Below are 18,299 nucleotides of genomic sequence, written 5' to 3'. Positions count from 1 at the left end.
CTGGCCTCAACCCACCCTCGAGCTGTGCTCTTCCCTCCCGTTCGCCGGCCCCACCACACGAACAGTCCAGGCAGCAACACTGGTTCTCCAGGGTTTCTCAGTCCACGGACTGAGTTTTCAGGGAAGAGGGCTGGAGTAACTATCCGAGAGAGACGCGCTAAGATGGGGTGTCTCTGGGAAGGTGCTGGCTCAGGGTGGGGGTGGACAGAGCTCGCAGAGAGGGGCGTAAGTTGGGCCACGAAGGACCCTGGGGTCCACCCCCAGATCCACTGCTCGGGGTGCGCTCCCACCGGCCCCTCGCGCAGATCGCTTGACTGCAGAGATCGCTACACAGGCGGACGGGACGCGGCCAGTCGGAGGCTCACCAGGATCTCGTACCGCGTGGCCGGGCCGGCGTCACCCCCTCGTGGCAACAGTGTGTAATTACAGCCTGCGGGCGCTCAGGGAAACCCTCGTCCACCACCCGCTGAGGACCAGACGCGAAGTTTGGGGTGTGGAGCTGCACCCTGAGTTCCCTGAGTCCGGAAGGCTGACTATTCACCCTTAGGACAGTTCCCTGAAACTTGCTGCCCCTTAACCCCCTACCTACACATTAACCTCACCTCTAGACATGCACATCTCAGGATGAACCCCATGAAATTTCCATTAGTTGACCTTTTAAACGTATAAAGAACACACAAAAACATCTTAGTACAAATGACACGTATGAACTCTGTCCCACATCTCATCTTCATACATGCAACACACACACACACAATCCTCTCTCCTCTGGAGAACACAAGAGCTTTCAGCCAAATGACACAGAAATATCAAGTAGTACCACAATACCTTAGCCCCGAGCGCCACACAATACCTCAGTCCCTGGACGACCACAAGCACACACACAACACCCCTCGGTCCAGCTCCCCAACCCCAGCCTCTTCACCTCTCCCTCTCCTCCTCCTCAAACTCACTAGGGACCTCCCCATATCGAAAACCACCACTTCTGACCTCTAGGGACCAGCTCATGTCTCTACAGCACTGCTTTTCAGACTTTAATGTCCATAGAATCCCCTAGGGGTCTCGTTAAACTGTAGATTCTCACTTGATAGGCCTAGAGTGGACCCCAGATTGGGCATCTCTAACCATCTCCCAGGTGATGCCACGGACCATTCTTTGAGTTCCGTGGCCCTGCTTCTTTCTCCAGCCTCGTTTTCCCCAGGATTTCCATGCTATGGTCTTATCCCATGCCCCTTCCCAACTCCCTACCACCTGACTCCCCACCCTACCCCTCCACCACCCCACTGAACAGTCACAGATGAGTGAAGCCAATGGCCCTTTCTCAGGCTTTGGGACATCTACACAGAGGGCTGCCCCTTCCTTCTCGAAACATCACCATCTGCGGATTCAGGGTGACTCCTGGTGGGCCTCCTGCCCTGCACCCACTCTAACCTCTCCTCTTCCTACAGCCCTCCTTGGCAGCTCATGCCCAGGGCCCAGGGGCTCATCTATCACCCTCTCCATGCCTCTCCAGCCTTGACCTCTCTCCTGAGTTCCAGGCCCCTTTTCCAATTGTCTGCTAGGAAGCTCTGCCTATACCCTGAAAGCACCTTATGTCCACTTGTCTGAAACCAGCCTCCTAGGATCTCTGTAATAATGGTGGGGATTCCCTGGTGGTCCAATGGTTAGGACTCTGTGCTTTCACTGCCAAGGGTGCAGGTTCAGTCCCTGGTCAAGGAAATAAGATCCCCTAAGCTGTGTGGCATGGCCAAAGAAAAGTAACGCCTAGCTTTGTGGCCTTGTGTGAGAATCAAGTTAATACATATCACATGCTTAGAACAGGAAGAGTTTGCCTTGTTTGTTTTGCTGTGCTGCACAGCTTGTGGGATCTTAGTTCCAGACCACAGCAATGAAAGCACCAAGTCCTAACCCCTGGACTACCTGGGCATTCCCAGAATTTGCTATTATTATACTGCATGCTCAGTCGTGTCCAACTCTTTGCGACCCCATGGACTATAGCCCTCCAGGCTCCTTTGACTACAGGATTCTCCAGGCAAGAATACTGGAGTGGGTTGTCATGCCTTCCTCCAGGGGATCTTCCTGACCCAAGGAATGAACTCGCCTCTTATGTTTCCCGCATTGGCAGGCGGGGGTCCTTACCACTAGTGCCACCTAGGAAGCCCATTGTTATAGTAGCCCTTCCTGAAATAAATATCCCCAATACCTAGAGATTATAAACTCAAGGAAGACCCTTCTTACCATAAGGCTATGGACAAATCCTTCTTCCTCCCTCTGTTTCCTTCTGTCATCTCAGATAGAAGGGCTCTATCAGATGTTAACATGTCTGCATGTCAGCCTCATCTTTCTTAAACTGCGGATAGTTTATTCCTTTTAACAAATTCCCAGGACAGCAGGGAGAGTGAGGCAGAGAGTAGCGAGCCCCCTGCTGGACAAAAGGCTCATGACACACTTAGAACTGAAAATCTTAAAGCCATAAATCTGCGGGTTTCCTCCTCTACCTTGTACTATGTATTTGTGGAGTATTTAGTATTTCACATATTTATGCCTTGGAGGAAAACTGTTTGGAATGAGAAAACTAGTTATTATTAAGCGTTGAAATTATGTCAGACTGGGAACATGCACATTTGGGAATTCATTGAATCTTGTATTTTGCAAATGTCCAAGCATTCATAAAAGTTGAGATTATATAGTGAATCCCCTGGATCCATCACCCAGCTTCAACACATATCAGCTCCTAACTCATGGTCAGTCTTGTGGCTTTGTTCCTCCACTCCACTTTCCGTTCTCTTGGCTTTTTTGAAGCAAATTCAAGGCATCTTATCATTTCATTTATAAATATCCCATATGTACACTAAAAAACATGGGATCATTTAAAAAACATTAATGCACAATTATATCAGACCTAAAACTTAATATACCAAATATCTTTTGTGCTTCAATTTCCCTGATTGTCAAAATGCTTACTGTTTGTTCAAATCAGAATCCAAATATACAATCCTATTGTATAGCACAAAGAACTATATTCAATACCTTATGATAAACCAGAATAGAAAAGAATATAAAAAAGAATATATATATTACTACCCACTCCAGTACTCTTGCCTGGAGAATCCCATGGACAGAGAAGACTTGCAGGCTACAGTCCATAGGGTCACAAAGAGTTGGACATGATTGAGCTACTAACACACACACACACACACACACACATACACACACACATACATATATAACTGAATCACTTTCCTGTACAGCAGAAATTAACACAACATTGTAAATCAATTATACTTCAATTTTTTAAAAAAGAAATCCAAATAAGGACGAAAAGGGACTTTCAAAATACATCTTTTGATTTATAAGTTCATCGTTTCCCCTCCTCCTCTCTTCCTTGAAATTTGTTGAACAAACCAGGTTGTTTGCCCTAGAAAATTTGCCAGGAATTGGCTGACTGCATGCCCACCGAGAGCTTTACATCTTCACCATGATGCAATGAGATCAAGTTTTACGATCGTTCCCCCATTATACAGGTGAGAAAACTGAGGCTCAGAGAATACATGCCTTGCCCAAACCTCTATAACCAAAGAAGTGGCAGAGCCCAGGCCTCCTGTATTCCATTCAGGGAAAAAAAAAAAAAAAGGAACCTCATCCTCAGAGCACCTATTTCAGTACCTGGCATGTACTGAACAGGGAAAAGGACTGCCTCAGGGTAGCCTGTGAACAGATTCCACAGACCCGGCAAACCATGAAGGCAACCTTTCCTTGCCATGGGCTCCACTTTTTATTTTTATTTTTTGCCACACTACAAGGCCTGTGGGATCTTAGTTCTCTGACCAGGATGAGATCTGCACCCCCTGCATTGGAAGCACAGAGTCCTTAACCACTGGACCGCCAGGGAAGTCTCATACAGCCTCTGCTTCTTTCTCTCTGTTCTCTCTTCATTAATTCATCCAATAAATAGTTGCTGAACACTTTTCACATGCCAGATGCCATCACAGCATGTGAATGAGTGTGGCTGTGTGCCTCTGTACATGTGTAGATGGGTGTGGTCTCGAGGAGGAGTGGGGTGGGCTTCTAACTCTGGATGTTGTATATGTGTGTGTGCATGCGTGTGTACACAAGTCTGTATACATTTGAATCTCCAAATCTACATGTCCCTGAAACTGTCCATGACTACAGCTGGGTGTATACCTGCATGCTCTCAGTATCTTTGCACATATATGTACATGTGTTTCTATGTATGACACAGTTGCTGAGAAAGTCTCTGCAAATATGCAAATGTGTGTCTGAGCAGAACTGTCTCTCTCTGTACATCTGTGTGTCTACACTTGTGTATCTCTCCATGTGCACATGTGTGTCTGTGAGACTATAGATGCTGGGAGTCTCCAGGTTATGTACTCTGTGTCTCTGTACATCTGTGTGCATCTTAATGGATGGTGTGGGTCTCTGCTTTTGTCTGCTCTGTGTATCTGTGTGTGTGTGTTTCTTCCTGTGCTATGATCGAGACTGTCAGCTACCAACCCTGGCCCCTCACCTGCCCAGATTCCTGTTACCTCCATTCCACTTATACTTAAGTGGCAGCCAAGAAGGACTCTAATGGGAGGGAAAATCTTGACCCTTCAAACCTGCCCCTGTGCCCGGGGCTGAGGCCCCTGCTGAGGGGAGGTGTCTGGAGGGGTTGGAAGGTTGTGTCTGCTCCCAGCATCTTGAGGACCCAAGACCTGATAAGTGCCCTGGGATTTCCCTGATGCTCTAGTAGTTAAGAATCCACCTTGCATTGCAGGGGGTACAGATTGAATCCCTGGGCAGGGAACTAAGATCCCACATGCCTCGATGCAACTAAGTGTAGCTCGCTGCCACTACTGAGTCCCCAAGCCACAACAAAGGCTCCCACATGATGCAACAGAGATCCTATGTGCTGCAAGTAAGACCTGACGCAGTCAAATAAATAAATATTTTTTAAAAAGATAGGAGCCCAATTCTGAGCCCATTGGCAACAGGTTTTGCTCTGAAAAATGAAACATCAGCTAGTTCCAGAGGGAAAAACATAAAATTCAAGCTGGAACCATAGACCAACAGTGATCCTGCAGGCCTTCAGGTCAGAGGGGTGGGTGAGGTGAGGGTGCTGACCCCACACACCCACAGACGTCTCCTCCAGAAGGCAGGGTCAGTTCCCAACTGTAGGCTGGCCTTCCCCAGGCATAGTGACCCCAGGGTCATCTGGCCTGGAGTTAATCATCTACTTAGGGTATCCCTGGGTCCCATTGGCTGTCTACAGACACAGCCCTCTGGGCTGAAGCCCAAGGAGAGGGAAGGAGATCCCCAGCTAGCGTCAGCCCCACCGGCCAGGGGAAATGGGGGCATGCTCTTGGCTACTGGGTCTGGTGGGCCCTCAGGAAGCCCCCGGCTGAGGAGGGAGACATCAACTCAGCCCTCAGGGAGCCCAGTCTGAAAAGAGAGGCTGTCCTTGCCCTCACAGGGGCCCCGAGTTGGCAAGAGGCAGGACTCAACCACAGCTGGGGGGAAAGGACCTGGAAGGGGTACACATTTGTGTTGGAAGAATTGATGAGGGGCCAGGACAGAGGCAGGAATCCAGAGCAGCAAAGGCGGGAGAGACCCAGAAGTAGGAAACTGAGCAGGGAGGGGTTGGGGAGGGTGGGCACTCTGAGGAGGGGCTTGGATGGAGAGACCAGGAAGGGAAATCACATTTGAGGGTGGGGCTCTCTGAGAGCAGAAAGAAGGAAAATCAAGATGCCCCACTGGATTCTGGGAAGTGGAGGGGGGTGGGCAGAGTAAAGAGGGAAGAGAAAGGCGGTCCTGGAGGTGGCCCCACAGGGCAAGGTGTACAAACCCTCCCTCTCATTGCTTCACTCTCTGTTGGAACCCAGGATTTCGAAGTAGGAAAATGGAAAAGTCAGCAGAGATCACAGAGGTCAGTTCCCGTCTCTCGCTGCCAGGAGTCTCCTGCCCAGGACAGTACATACATGTACTGTGCTGCATGCGTGTGTGCCTGCTTGTGTAGCGTGCACCTGTTATGGGAACATGTCTTTTGATGGGGGAGGCCCAGGAAGGGTCGGTGCACTCACCCAGCATCCTCTGCGGTACTCAGGAGAGAAGAATCTAGACTATGCTCCCCACGCAGGCAAAGCCCCAGAAGTCCTGACTTCCAGCACAGGGAACACAGAGCTGTGTGGGGGTGAGGTGGGAGGACCTCAGTATGCCAAGGGTCTGGCCGTGACACTAACAAGCTGTGTGACCTCAGCCAATTCATCGCCCCTCTGCAGTTGGTTTCACCCTGCATAAGGACAGAGGGTGGGACCCCATCGGAATATAGTGTACCCGAGGGCAGGATGTGTACCACTGATTGCGCACTGATTGGGTGTTTTTAAGCAGCACTCGTATACAGTATTAAGCAATAGTGAATCACATCCTATGAAAGTTTTCAAGTCCTTTGCACATCTTGCTTAATAACATGAATCAGGAACAAAATTGCTTTGCCTCAAAGACCAGCTCCACTGCTCATGAACTGAGCGACCTTGGCCCTCACATATTTCTGTGCCTCAGTCTCCTTATCTATAAAATGGGTATAATAAGAGTGTCCATTCTGGAGTCATTGTAAGGCTTCAGTGAGTTACTATTTGTGAAGTGCTTTGCACAGGGCCTGGTGTTCTGCATGTGTCAGCAGTTATTCTACCAAGGAAGAAGCCTCAAGCTTGCTATGAGATCTCTACCACCTGGCGCTTCCTAACCATCTTAAGCAGTCAACACTACCCAGCTGGAATTTATAACATTTTTTAACCTCTTTATTTGTAAGGCTTTCTTAAAGTGACATTGGCCTTCTAGTTACAGTCCTAATGTGGATAAATTCACAAAGACAAAATTCTTCAAGGTGGCACCCAGTAGCTGGGGTTTGGCAAACCCTGGTAACCTCCACGTGATTCCATCTTCTTTGAGCTCAAACAGGGCAGAGGCTTCCCCGACCTCCGGGCTTTCACTCTTGCCCCATTAGCCTCCTTCCTTGGTCAGGCAGCTGCTCCGCCCTCTTGCCCTAGTCAGACTCCTCCTGGATTGTTCAAGACCCCTAAGAACGCCAGAGCCACCTTTGGCGTCCCTGAGCCCTTCTGAAACCGGCCTTGGCAGCAGATTAGACACGCAGCCACCCTTTATCTCGGCCTCGTGACTCTCGCTAGTGGGTTCCACCACCCCCCTCAGGGGCGGGTTATCCTGTCAGCGCCGCCCCCTGACCCATGGCCTGACCCGCGCCCCCCACCCCGTCGTCGCCCCGCCCCGGACGGCCCAGCCCCGCCCCTCTGCAGGTTAAGAGGCCCCTGAAGGCAGGAGCTCCTAACAGACGGTCACTTGTGGGGGGGCGATCCGGTCTGGTTGTCATGGCGACGGTGCGGATGGCCTGGGCCCTGTGGGCCGCGCCTGCGGGCAGGAGGCTCCGGGGCCCCCGAGGCACCGGGAGCGCCCGGAGGCTGAGCTGCGGCGCGCGGCGGCAGGCGACCAGGGGTACCAGCCCGGGCCGCCGACTCAGCACGGCTTGGGGGCCGGCCCAGCTAGCCCAAGAGGAGGCCGAGGGAGCCAAGGACGACGTCCATCCGTCTGCAGAGGAGGAGCCGTTGTGGACGCCTCCCCCCGCCCCCCCGGGGCCCCCCGATTCCCCGGGGCCCCCCGCAGGCCGCTCCCTGGTGCAGCGAGACATCCAGACCTTCCTGAACCAGTGCGGGGCCAGTCCCGGGGAGGCGCGCCACTGGCTCACGCAGTTCCAGGCCTGCCATTACTCCGCCGACAGGCCCTTCGCCGTCATCGAGGTGAGCGGAGCCCGGCGTCGGCTGGGTCACAGACCAGGGGGTGGGGGCTGTATCCCGACGTGTTGCCGGGCCTGGCAGGACGTGCTGTCGATTGGGGAGGCGAACCAGGAAGGGGATCGATGGAGCCCTAAGAAGCGCCCAGGACTGGGAGAGGCCGCGGCCCTCGAAAAGCCTGGCTCCCAGCCCGAGTGAGGAGCCTGGGGTCTCCAGCCCATGGAATGTGATGCGCCAGAGTAGTCCTCCCACCCTGGGCAGAGTTAGGGGTTCAGTTCGCCATTGGGGAACCTGGAGAGAAGCCGCCTGCGCCACCCCTCCCCCTAAGGTGTCCTAGAGTCCAAGGTCGCAGGGAGGAGCCGAGCGAGGAACGCTAGTGTGAGATAAGAGGATGATGGCAAGACCCAACGGGGCAAAGGGCAGAGCAGGTGGGCGCAGGTGACTAGAAATGGGGTCTGATAACTCCTGGGCAGGATGGAGACACCACCCCCGCCCCCGCCCCAAGAGGGGGCCCTGAGGACCAGGCTGGAGGAACAAGCGGGTGAGGAATGAGTCAGGGCGGGCGTCGTGCCCCCTCCTGAATGCCCACGCCTCCGCAGGTGGAAGAGGAGGTGGTCAAGTGCCCTAAGGCCGTATCCAGCCTGGCCTTCGCCCTGGCCTTCCTGCAGCGCATGGACATGAAGCCGTTGGTGGTCTTGGGGCTGCCTGCTCCCACAGCGCCTTCCGGCAGTCTTTCCTTCTGGGAGGCCAAGGCACAGCTCGCCCAGAGATGCAAGGTGCTGGTGGACGCCCTGCGGCACAATGCGGCCGCCGCCGTGCCTTTTTTTGGCGGTGGGTCTGTGCTGAGCGCTGCTGAGCCAGCCCCCCACGCCAGGTGAGTGCGGACCCTGCCTGTCCTGACGTCCTTCGATCACGCAGCTCCGCCCACGCACCCCCAGCCCCGCGGGGCCCGGAGGCGATCTCCTTGAGCCCCACGTCTTGGTCCACAGCTACGGCGGCATCGTCTCCGTGGAGACCGATCTGCTCCAGTGGTGCCTGGAGTCCGGAAGCATCCCCATCCTGTGTCCCATTGGGGAGACCGCCGCGCGCCGCTCGGTGCTTCTGGACTCGCTGGAGGTGACCGCGTCTCTGGCTAAGGCGCTGCGGCCGGCCAAAATCATCTTCCTCAACACAACAGGCGGCCTCCACGACAGCAGTCACAAGGTGTGTCTCCTCCTTTCGGGGCCCCAGTCCGCGTGACTCCGCGCCTCTGCTGAGCTTCTCTCTTGCGGCCCCTGCACGCCTCCCCGATGGGCCCCAGAGTCAGTCTTTCCGAAGCCGCATGGGTCGGGAATGGAATGTCAGGGAGGGATTCAGCCTATACGGTGTTCAGATCCGAGCCCTCCCTGGCAGAGGACTCCAGGAGGAATTTAGGCACAAGGGGTTAAGTGACGAGAGATCCGTAGGGCAGGGACGCAGTCCTGGTGCGGCTGCAGATCGGAGGCTCACCCCCTAGTCCGGGACACAGGTCCTGAGTAACGTGAACCTGCCCGCCGACCTGGACCTGGTGACCAATGCCGACTGGGTGAGCACTAAAGAACGCCAGCAGATTCGGCTCATCGTGGACGTACTCAGTCGCCTGCCCCATCACTCCTCCGCCGTCATCACTGCTGCCAGCACGTTGCTCACGGAGCTCTTCAGCAACAAGGGTGAGGGCGAGGGCAGGGGCGCGCCGGGGTTTGGGGCAGGGGGACAGGAGAAGCCACAGTAAAGGCTTCCTGCCCTTGCCAAACCTGGGGGAGGTTTGCAAGGAGGTGGACCGGCCTGGGGTGGAACTTGGGTGGAACTAGGCAGGTGGGCGGGACTTGACTGGGTGGGAGGAACCACAGGCCCAGCGGACCCAAGTGGAATGGGTAGCTCAGCTGGTAAAGAATCCGCCTCCAAGGCAGGAGACCCCGTTGGATTCCTGGGTCGGGAAGATACCCTGCAGAAGGGATAGGCTACCCACTCCAATATTTTCGGGCTTCCCTGGTGGCTCAGACGGTAAAGAATCCGCCTGCAATGCGGGAGACCTGGGTTGGGAAGATCCCCTGGAGAGGGCATGGCAACCCATTCCAGTATTCTTACCTGGAGAATCCCCATGGACAGAGGAGCCTGGCGGGTTACCTCCAAGGGGTCGCAAAGAGTCCGACAGGACTAAGCGACTAAATACACGCACAGCACAAGAGAGGTGGGCGGGGCCAGGAGCCGGGTGGGCAGGGATGGGCGGGACTAGGGGAAGTAGGTGGAACCACAGGTGAGGGGGGGATCTCGAGGGACGAACCGCCTAGGAAAAGCATCTCCCTGAGTGAAAAGCACAGACAAGTCTATGCAGACCATAGGAAGCATCTCATTATGGAGAGCTCCCAAAGTAGGTAATTGTCCCACCAGACACCTTCCTATCTGGAACCTCCACCAGGCTGCGCAAACGTAGGAGTGGAGGGGATCTTGATCTCCGGCTGATCGAGCTCCTCCTCCTTCATCTCACCCCCAGGTTCGGGGACGCTGTTCAAGACCGGCGAGCGGACGCTGCGAGTGCGCTGCCTGGACAGCCTGGACCAGGGCCGCCTCGTGAACCTGGTCAACGCCAGTTTCGGCAAAAAGCTCCGGGACGACTACTTGGCCTCATTGCGCCCGAGGCTGCACTCTGTCTACTTCTCTGAGGGGTGAGCCTGAGGCCCCCGAGGGCAGGGGCCACGGGACAAGCCGGAGAGTTTTGGGTCAAGAAGAGGTCCTAGCCTGCCTCTCCCCCGCTGCGCCAGGTACAACGCGGCTGCCATTCTGACAACGGAGCCGGTACTGGGGGGCACCCCGTATCTAGACAAGTTTGTGGTGAGCTCCAGCCGCCAGGGCCAAGGCTCCGGCCAGATGCTGTGGGCGTGCCTACGGCGGGACCTGAAGACACTTTTCTGGCGCTCCCGGGTCACCAACCCCATCAATTCCTGGTAGGTTCTGCCCTTCCCAGCTCCCCTCTCCAGCTCTCACCAGCCATGCCAGGGAACCCCAACCCGGAAGGCTGGGCCTCCCCTTCTTTTATTAGCCACCCTTCCCCCATGAGAGATGGCCCGCTCATTGTGGCCCCACATTCCCCAGGAAGCAGACCACACATGGAGCCTGAGATTTCCCTAGAGGCAGAGCACAGTTAACTCTGCTTTGTCCTGTTAAGGTAGATGCCTTGAAGACAGTCTGCACCAAGGACGCAGCCTGCCTCTCCCAGGGTCTGGAGAAACTCAGCCTCTTGGGTTTTAGGCCAGGCCCAGTCAGGCCAAGCTCTGACCCGAGACCCACTGCATCTCCAGTGGGACACCCCCTCCTCTTTTTCCTTCTGCAGTTATCCCCTCATTCCCCTACTACTCTGCTCTGTGGGCACCAAGAAGGGAACAAGAACCCCTCCCCGGGCTGCACAGCCAAGGCAGTGTGGAGAGAGGAAAAGGGAGCCTCACTCAAACCCTCCTAGCTTGTGACTCTGGCTAGTTAGCTAACTTCTCTGAGCCTTAGCTGCTCCTCTGTGAAAAGAGCATAACACCAGGCTATTGGCTGGTGCTATGAGGATAAAATCAGATTACAGACCTCAGGTCCTAGCAGAGTGTTCAGCATATACACACATACCCCAGAGATACTGCCAGTTTGGTTCCAGACCTCCACTATAAAGTGAATATTACAATGAAGCAAATCACATGAACTTTTTGGTTTCCTGGTATATATGAATGTTTACACTATACTGTAGCCTGTTAAGTATGAAATAGCATTATGTCTAAAAAAACAATGTACATACCTCAAATTTAAAATAGTTTTATTGCTAAAAACTGCTAACCATCACTTGAGCCTTCAGTGAGCAGTCATCTTTTTGTTGGTGGAGGGTGTAACATATTGCAATTACCAAAATGCAACAAAGAGACATGAAGTGAGCAAACGCTGTTAGAAAAATGACAGATAGACTTGCCCCCCACTGGGTTTCTGCAAACCTTCAATTTGTAAAAAACACAGCATCTGCAAAGCACAATGTGCTAAGTCGCTTCAGTCATGTCCGACTCTTTGCAACCCTATGGACAGTAGCCTGCCAGGCTCCTCTGTCGTTGGGATTCTCCAGGCAAGAATACTGGAGTGGGTTGCCATATCCTCCTCCAGGGGATCCTCCAGACCCAGGGATTGAACCCAGGTCTCTTATGTCTGCTGCACTCTTAGGCGGGTTCTTTACCACTAGCGCCACCTTAGTGAAACACAAAACGAGGTATGCCGGTAGTAGGTTCTCAATAAATGAACCAGTGGGTAGTGAGCCCTGGCCTTGCCTAAAACCTATCTCCCACCCCCACCAGGTACTTCAAACACAGCGATGGCAGCTTCTCCAACAAGCAGTGGATCTTCTTCTGGTTTGGCCTGGCTGATATACGGGACTCTTATGAGCTGGTCAACCATGCCAAGGGGCTACCGGACTCCTTCTGCAAGCCAGCTTCTGACCCAGGCAGCTGACCCTCTCTACCAGCTCTTCAGGCCCTGGGACAGCCAGTGTGGACCAAAGGCCATGCCTGCTGGAGGAGACCCAAGGCAGCCACAGGCTGGACCAGACATGCTGGCTGAGTGAAATGCACAGGAAGCAGCAGCCGTTACTCTACCCTGCCCAGAGAAGGGCACCCAAGGGAGGACAAGCACAGAAAGGAAAAGGGCCTGCCCAAGACCCCCCACTTGCTCCAAAGCCACAACCAGATGGCCCTGAATTTTCAGTCTAGGAATTTGGAGGGAGGAGGGCTTGCCTTTAAGGGCTCTACTCAAGGCTGAAGGGTGGGCCAGTGTCTTTGACCACTGTGCTGTTTTGAGGCTTCCTTGCCCAAAATATCACCCGCATCTGCCTTCTATTCCACCATTCATTTTAATTCCTTCGGGTCTTGCAACTTCTCAGGAGGCCTTGATTAAAACGCAAGTACTTGTCTGAAAGTCAGCTCACACTTGAAAGGAAATTAGCACTGACCCTCTAGGAGCAACATCTTGAGGGCTGGGGAACCAGGGGACTCCTAGAGGGAAGAGAGGAACTAAACAAGGCCGAGCCCCTGAGACGAATGCTGCCACCACCTCCCTCAGCCAACTGTCAGCAGCCCCCAGAGGGGCTCCCCTACCCCTTAGTTAGGAAACATCTTCCATTCCACAAACTTGACTGACAGCAGCCCCATCTCCCTTGCCAGCCAGGGCTCAGACCCAAGCCCAGACTCGGAGGTCTTCCCTTCGGCCCCCCTGGAGGTTGTGTCTCCATCTTTGCAGGAGCGGGACATCTCAGACAGGCGAGAGTCCAAAGCCTGAGGTTGCATTCAACATTTCTGACCCCTACAATGTGCCAGGCTCCACACTGGCTGCTGAGGCTACTTTCTGTCAGGAGGTGTGTGGATGTGTAGGAAGGGACCAGGGGCTGTTGAGAGACCAGCCCCCTAGAGCAGCCTGTCTTCCCTGAGGAGAGGGGTGGCATCGAGTATACAACTGGGTGTGGGCTTTAGACAGACCTGGCTTGGAATCCAGTTCTGTGGCTTTAGGCTAGTGGCTCAACCTTCTCTGAGCCTCCATTTCATCATCTGTGAAATGGAAATTCCTCGGCCTCAGAGTGGACCCTTTCCCTTTAGCTGCCCTTGCCAAAGATTTCTCTGAAAAGAGCTGGTACCAAATAGGGAGGAAAAGACAGGCCACGACAGGGACTGAATGAAAGGTCAAAGTGTGTACTGCAGGGAGCGTTTGCAGACTTATAAAGAGAGCCCAAGGACAGTGGGGACTCTCAGGACAGGGGAAAGGTCATGGGCGGGTCAAGGTGGGGCTTACCCCAGCATGGTCTTTCAAGAAACCCAAGATCAATCCTAGCCAATGGCAAAGTGCCCCGTGGGGAGAACAGAGAAGCAAAGCCAAACGTCTATATAAAATGTTTAATTTTGGAGGACTGTGTGGTCTGGTGTTTGGGAGGGTACTCACCCACAGCAGGCCAACCACGGAGCTGGAAACAGAAGGCCAGAGGCAGGAAGCTGGCCACTGCCTGCCCCACCCCTGCACACTCTAGAGTACACTGGGGCCTGCTCTGCCCTCGAGGTGAGTGACAGCTAGTGCTGTGTCTGCTCCTGGCACACTCTGAGAGCCCACAACTTCCGTAGTGCCCGGCCCCTCTACTCCACCTGGGCTTGATCCATGTGTCAATACACACACTCGGTCTCAGTCTCAGAAAAGCACTGCAGAGCCTAGCTGCATCTGCCAGGCTCAAAGAGGGATCTTTCACACTGGTTCACTTCCGGTTCTTGGTCTTCCTCCCTCTGTCTCCCACTCTCAGTGTCCCCTGCCCCCACCCCCATAGCCCTGCCCTACTCCGTTTCCTGGGATGGGAGACCCAGGAGAACAGCTGGCCTCAGCTCTCCTCAGAACAAACAGGAAAAAGAAACCCATAGGGCAGAGTCATCAGGGCTCCCACCCCAGCAAGGCCTGAGCCCAGGAACTGGGGAAGAGACCTGCCTCTTACCAACATAACACACACACATGCACATAACACAAAGGATCAAACAGACCAAAAAGCATAAATAAACATAACTGGGCCAGCAAGGAGGAATGGAGGGTGGCCTTCAGTGGCTCCCTGCACCCATTCTCAGACTCCCACTGCGCAACTCAGCCGTCAGTGGCCAGGATGACAGCAGCCCCGAAGATGCCCACACTCTCTCCAAGGAGCTTCATCTGGTTCCAGAACTCAACGCGTCGCGTGTTGTGCCAGTAGGCCACATTGCCGTCAATGAGCAGCATGACCGGGGGCAGCAGGACGGCCAAGATCTGGGCAGCCAGGGTCACGTAGTAGCCCGACAGGAAGGCCAGGGCCAGGACGCCATAGAGCACGAAGAAGAGCTGGACCATCAGCTCCCCGCCCGGGAGATGGTTCAGATACGCCAGCCGGTCCTCCTTGCTGTGCTGCAGTGAGTAGGCCTAGAGACACACCGTCCTCTGAGGCTCTGAATAGGCTGAGGAGCCTATTCTGGGAAGGCTTCCCCTGAGATGCAAGCCAGCCCCTACCAGGTGGGCTTCGGACTTCCCTCTCAGACTTGGGGCTTTTTGAAAGTAAGGGCTGTGTCTCCCCTCGGACGAGGGAGCTCCGTGAGGTCAGGGTCTCTGTCTCTCCTGACCCTGGGGGCTCAGAAGGAAGGAGGGTCCACAGTCAGACTGGGGCTCTCACCTCTGAATACAGAGCTCTGCACATGGGAGATGGTGCTCCGTATCTAAGATGAAGCTAAGTGACTTGGGGCCCGTTCACATTCCCTTCCATGTTGGCCCCACTCCCAGCACCAGGGAGGATGTAACTGGCTCTGCCAGGCAGCCCCATCAGCTCTAAGTGGCAGATCCCCAGCTGGGACCTGAACTCTACCAAACCTCTTCTTTGTCCCCTCTCTCAGTCCTCTGGGGGGTGAAGCCATGAGAGGCCCAGTCCCTCTTGTCCTCCTGGCTCTCAGGCTTGGGACTGAATGGTCAATCCACCCTCTTCTCTCCCTGGTGGCAATAATGTTGGAAGAAGGGACTCTCAGCCAGGTCTCAGGTACTTGAAAGGCCCCCAAGGCCCAGAAGCTGGAGCAGGCAACTGCTGGGAGTCAAGCCCTCAGAAACTACGTGCAAGCCTCATTCTGTCCACCTCCCTGGGTTCTGCCAGGCACCAGGCATCGGTTCACAGCTCACTCCCAGTAAAGCACCTCCAGTCGACAATCCCCCAACCTACCACACAGACGAGGTAGATGCCCAGGAAGACCTGGCCGGTGGACTGCAGGGAACGGCTGCGGGGTTTCCGACGGTACAGCTCCCCAGCACCGCTGGCCAGCACAAGAAAGCCACCGATGATGGCAACTGTGCGTGAGTACATACGGACCTAGGCCAAGGCGAGGGGACCCCGATCAGAAACTGAAGCCATTGCACTTCTCCTGGCTGCCCAGAGCGCAGAACTGCCCATCTCTACACATCCTGGTCCATCTGATGAAGCCTCTTACCATTGCCAAGTGTAGTGGGCAGGTAGAGCAGAGAAAGATAATTCTTTTTATCAGAAGTGGAAATTGAGGCCCAGAGGGGTTAATAAACTTGTCCAAGGTCCTACAGAAAGTGGCAGAACCCAGATACAAAGCATTGCCCCTCTCCCCATCCCCAGGCCTGCACATTCAAAGTTCAATATTTTTTCTGCCATAGGGTATACTCTGTTCCCCAAACTAACCAATATCTCACTGTCCGGTGGCTATTCTCACACTTGCCTCCCCTAACTGACTGCCAGTCCATTTCTTGTGGGTAATGCCTTGGTCCAGGCTCATCTCCAAGCCTGTAGTGCCTGGCATAGGTCCTGAAATCTACAGGATTAAATGCTGCTCTCGGATTAGGTAAATTTCATAAAATCTGATGGATGGACTAGGTACTCTCTATAGTTCCTTTCGCCCTGGTTCTGATAACTACACTAATGGTGTCGAGTTCTGGGTGACCTGGGTTCTGGTCCCACCTGTAATGCTAACTATGGTGTAATTTTGGGAAAGTCTGTTTACCATCTCTGGACCTCAATTTCTGCACTCTGAGGGGGAGGTTTGCTGGTCTCTAAGGTCCTTCCATTCTTATGGTCTGTAATAACCGCTACAAACCAAGGGGTTCAACTTTCCTAGGCTTCGCACTGTGCTCCTGGCTAGTACCAGGCAATGTCCAGCTGTCCCAGGCACTGGCTCCCCCGGCACTACAGCCAAGTCCCGCCAAGGGGCGAGGTGCTCACCTTCAGCCAGTCCCCGTAGTGGACGTAGCCCCCGACGTAGGCTGCATAGGTGCTAATGGCAAGCTGGAGTGCGGCCCCCAGCGCGAACCAGCGCCGCTTCACTCCAAAGGACATGAAGCTAGCGCACAGCACGGCCGCCCCCATGTCGAAGTACAGGTAGGGTACTGGGATGTCGGGCTTCCTGCGAGTAGGGAAAGGGGAAGGAACGAGGACAGAGTGAAGCACAGAATGAAGCGGGAAGAAGAGCCTTGAGACCCCTCGGGTTCCCGCAAGCTCCATTGCTTCTCCAAACCTGAGACCCCTCTCATGGCTAGGACCCCCGCACTACGCTCGATGCCCAACATGCTCCGGACCAGAGTCCCTAACAAGTCCGAAGTCCCAGTTACTCCCAGTCCAAGGGTCCCAACTTCTAGGCCGCAACTTCTTCCCTACCCGACCGCACCCCCGTTCCTGGGACGGGCCGGACCGCCCCCACCGCGTTCGGCGACCGCACGGACCCGCTCACCGGCGCGCCTCGGCCCTCTCAGCATACAGCATGAGTTGGCTGAAGCAGCCCCAAAAGGGGCAGCGTGTGAGCAACACAGAACCCAACTGCATGATCAGCTGCAACATCCACCGTCGCGAACCCATCTTCGACGCCATCTTGAGGAAGGGCAGTCCGCCGCAGCCTCACCCGGCGGCCAGGGAGGCCGGCGCCAGGATGCGACGCGCAACTTCCGGGTCTCGCGGGGTTTTTTCCCCCCCCTTTTCCGTCGGGAAACAAAGCTCTCACTCTCTAGTTCTGGACTGAAGAAAGGATTGTAACTGCAGGGTTCCGTTATTCTTTCTGCCCAAGGAGGCTCAACGGTCCTTTCTTATAGCTGCAAAATTGAAAACTAGAGTAGAGGAAGGAATAGTAAGCGAACTAGCCTTTGAATACATTTAAACCTGTGCTCCAACTCGAACGCAACTCTGTGACTTTCAGCATATCTCCGATACTTCCCAAGACTCATCTGGGAAACTGGAATGACATCTACGTCACAGGGTTGCGAAGTTTAAAGGTTGACAGTGTTGGTCCTAGCACATAGTAGGGGTTCAGTGAATGGTGTACACAACACACACACGAAATCACACACACACACACACACACACACACACACGAAATCCCTGTGCTTCTGTTTTAAGTCTAGAGTAAGAGGTTCTCCTCAGAGCCACTCGTAGAGAAATTGGGTTTTGGTTTGCCTTTCTTCTGTCCCCTGAGAGAAGAGAGACCTGACGAGGACACACGGGTCACCTCAAGCAGTCCATTTCTCTGGCTCTAGCGCTCCGACTCGAGCCCAAGCTACCACTTTTTGCCACTTTAGCTGCATCAGGCTTCCGACTGGTCTCCCCCACTTTTTCTTTGGCCTCGTTTGTTCTCAGATCCTCTGTTTTGTTCTCATAACCATCAGGCACCTCTCCCTTGACTCACTTAGTACATTAGCGATTGTATATTTGTGATTTGTCTATTGATGACTAGATTAACACTAGATTGTGAGCTCCATGAGGGCAAGAACAATGTCTGGTTTCTGCCTACTATTATATCGTCAGGGCCAGGTAGACGGGATGCATTCAGGAAATGCGTGCCAAATAGATAAGTAAATGAACAAAACTATATCATGTCTCAGTAACTATTTGTTGAACAAATGAGTGAAAGTTCGGGGCACTCTGGGATTGCCACCACACGGCCACCCCCACCTATCTTCCTGCACCCCCTCTACCACCCT

General features: G+C 54.1%; 2 protein-coding genes across 2 annotated transcripts; one reads left to right on the top strand and one right to left on the bottom strand.

Moving 5' to 3' along the window:
- The first annotated feature begins 5,807 nt into the window (after positions 1 to 5,807).
- On the top strand, positions 5,808 to 13,731 carry NAGS (N-acetylglutamate synthase). The gene is made up of 7 exons (XM_081577308.1): positions 5,808 to 7,808; positions 8,402 to 8,676; positions 8,792 to 9,005; positions 9,310 to 9,490; positions 10,315 to 10,486; positions 10,583 to 10,765; positions 12,137 to 13,731. The coding sequence occupies exons 1-7, from the start codon at positions 7,383 to 7,385 to the stop codon at positions 12,288 to 12,290; spliced, it is 1,605 nt and encodes a 534-aa protein (XP_081433434.1). The 5' UTR covers positions 5,808 to 7,382; the 3' UTR covers positions 12,291 to 13,731.
- On the bottom strand, positions 13,707 to 17,225 carry TMEM101 (transmembrane protein 101). The gene is made up of 4 exons (XM_081577310.1): positions 17,060 to 17,225; positions 16,555 to 16,735; positions 15,535 to 15,681; positions 13,707 to 14,753 (listed from the first exon to the last, which is right to left on the bottom strand). Exons 1-4 carry the CDS (start codon positions 17,194 to 17,196, stop codon positions 14,445 to 14,447), a joined length of 774 nt encoding a protein of 257 aa, XP_081433436.1. The 5' UTR covers positions 17,197 to 17,225; the 3' UTR covers positions 13,707 to 14,444.
- Between the last annotated feature and the right edge of the window lie 1,074 nt (positions 17,226 to 18,299).

This window comes from Giraffa tippelskirchi, chromosome 3 (assembly GCF_054371585.1).
Source record: "Giraffa tippelskirchi isolate mGirTip1 chromosome 3, T2T-mGirTip1v1.2.pri, whole genome shotgun sequence".
In the NCBI taxonomy this organism is placed as follows: Eukaryota; Metazoa; Chordata; class Mammalia; order Artiodactyla; family Giraffidae; genus Giraffa; species Giraffa tippelskirchi.
This window is presented reverse-complemented; position numbering and strand designations above follow the sequence as displayed.

What these genes read in the sequence shown, in the direction of transcription:
- NAGS (XM_081577308.1), top strand. Translation starts at nt 7,383, where the DNA reads ATGGCGACGGTGCGGATGGCCTGGGCCCTGTGGGCCGCGCCTGCGGGC. An exon ending in GAGCCAGCCCCCCACGCCAG is followed by an intron (nt 8,677 to 8,791) that starts GTGAGTGCGGAC and finishes CTTGGTCCACAG; the next exon opens with CTACGGCGGCATCGTCTCCG. An exon ending in TCTGTCTACTTCTCTGAGGG is followed by an intron (nt 10,487 to 10,582) that starts GTGAGCCTGAGG and finishes CCGCTGCGCCAG; the next exon opens with GTACAACGCGGCTGCCATTC.
- TMEM101 (XM_081577310.1), bottom strand. Translation starts at nt 17,196, where the DNA reads ATGGCGTCGAAGATGGGTTCGCGACGGTGGATGTTGCAGCTGATCATG. An exon ending in ACTACGGGGACTGGCTGAAG is followed by an intron (nt 15,682 to 16,554) that starts GTGAGCACCTCG and finishes GCCTTGGCCTAG; the next exon opens with GTCCGTATGTACTCACGCAC. An exon ending in GCATCTACCTCGTCTGTGTG is followed by an intron (nt 14,754 to 15,534) that starts GTAGGTTGGGGG and finishes GTGTGTCTCTAG; the next exon opens with GCCTACTCACTGCAGCACAG.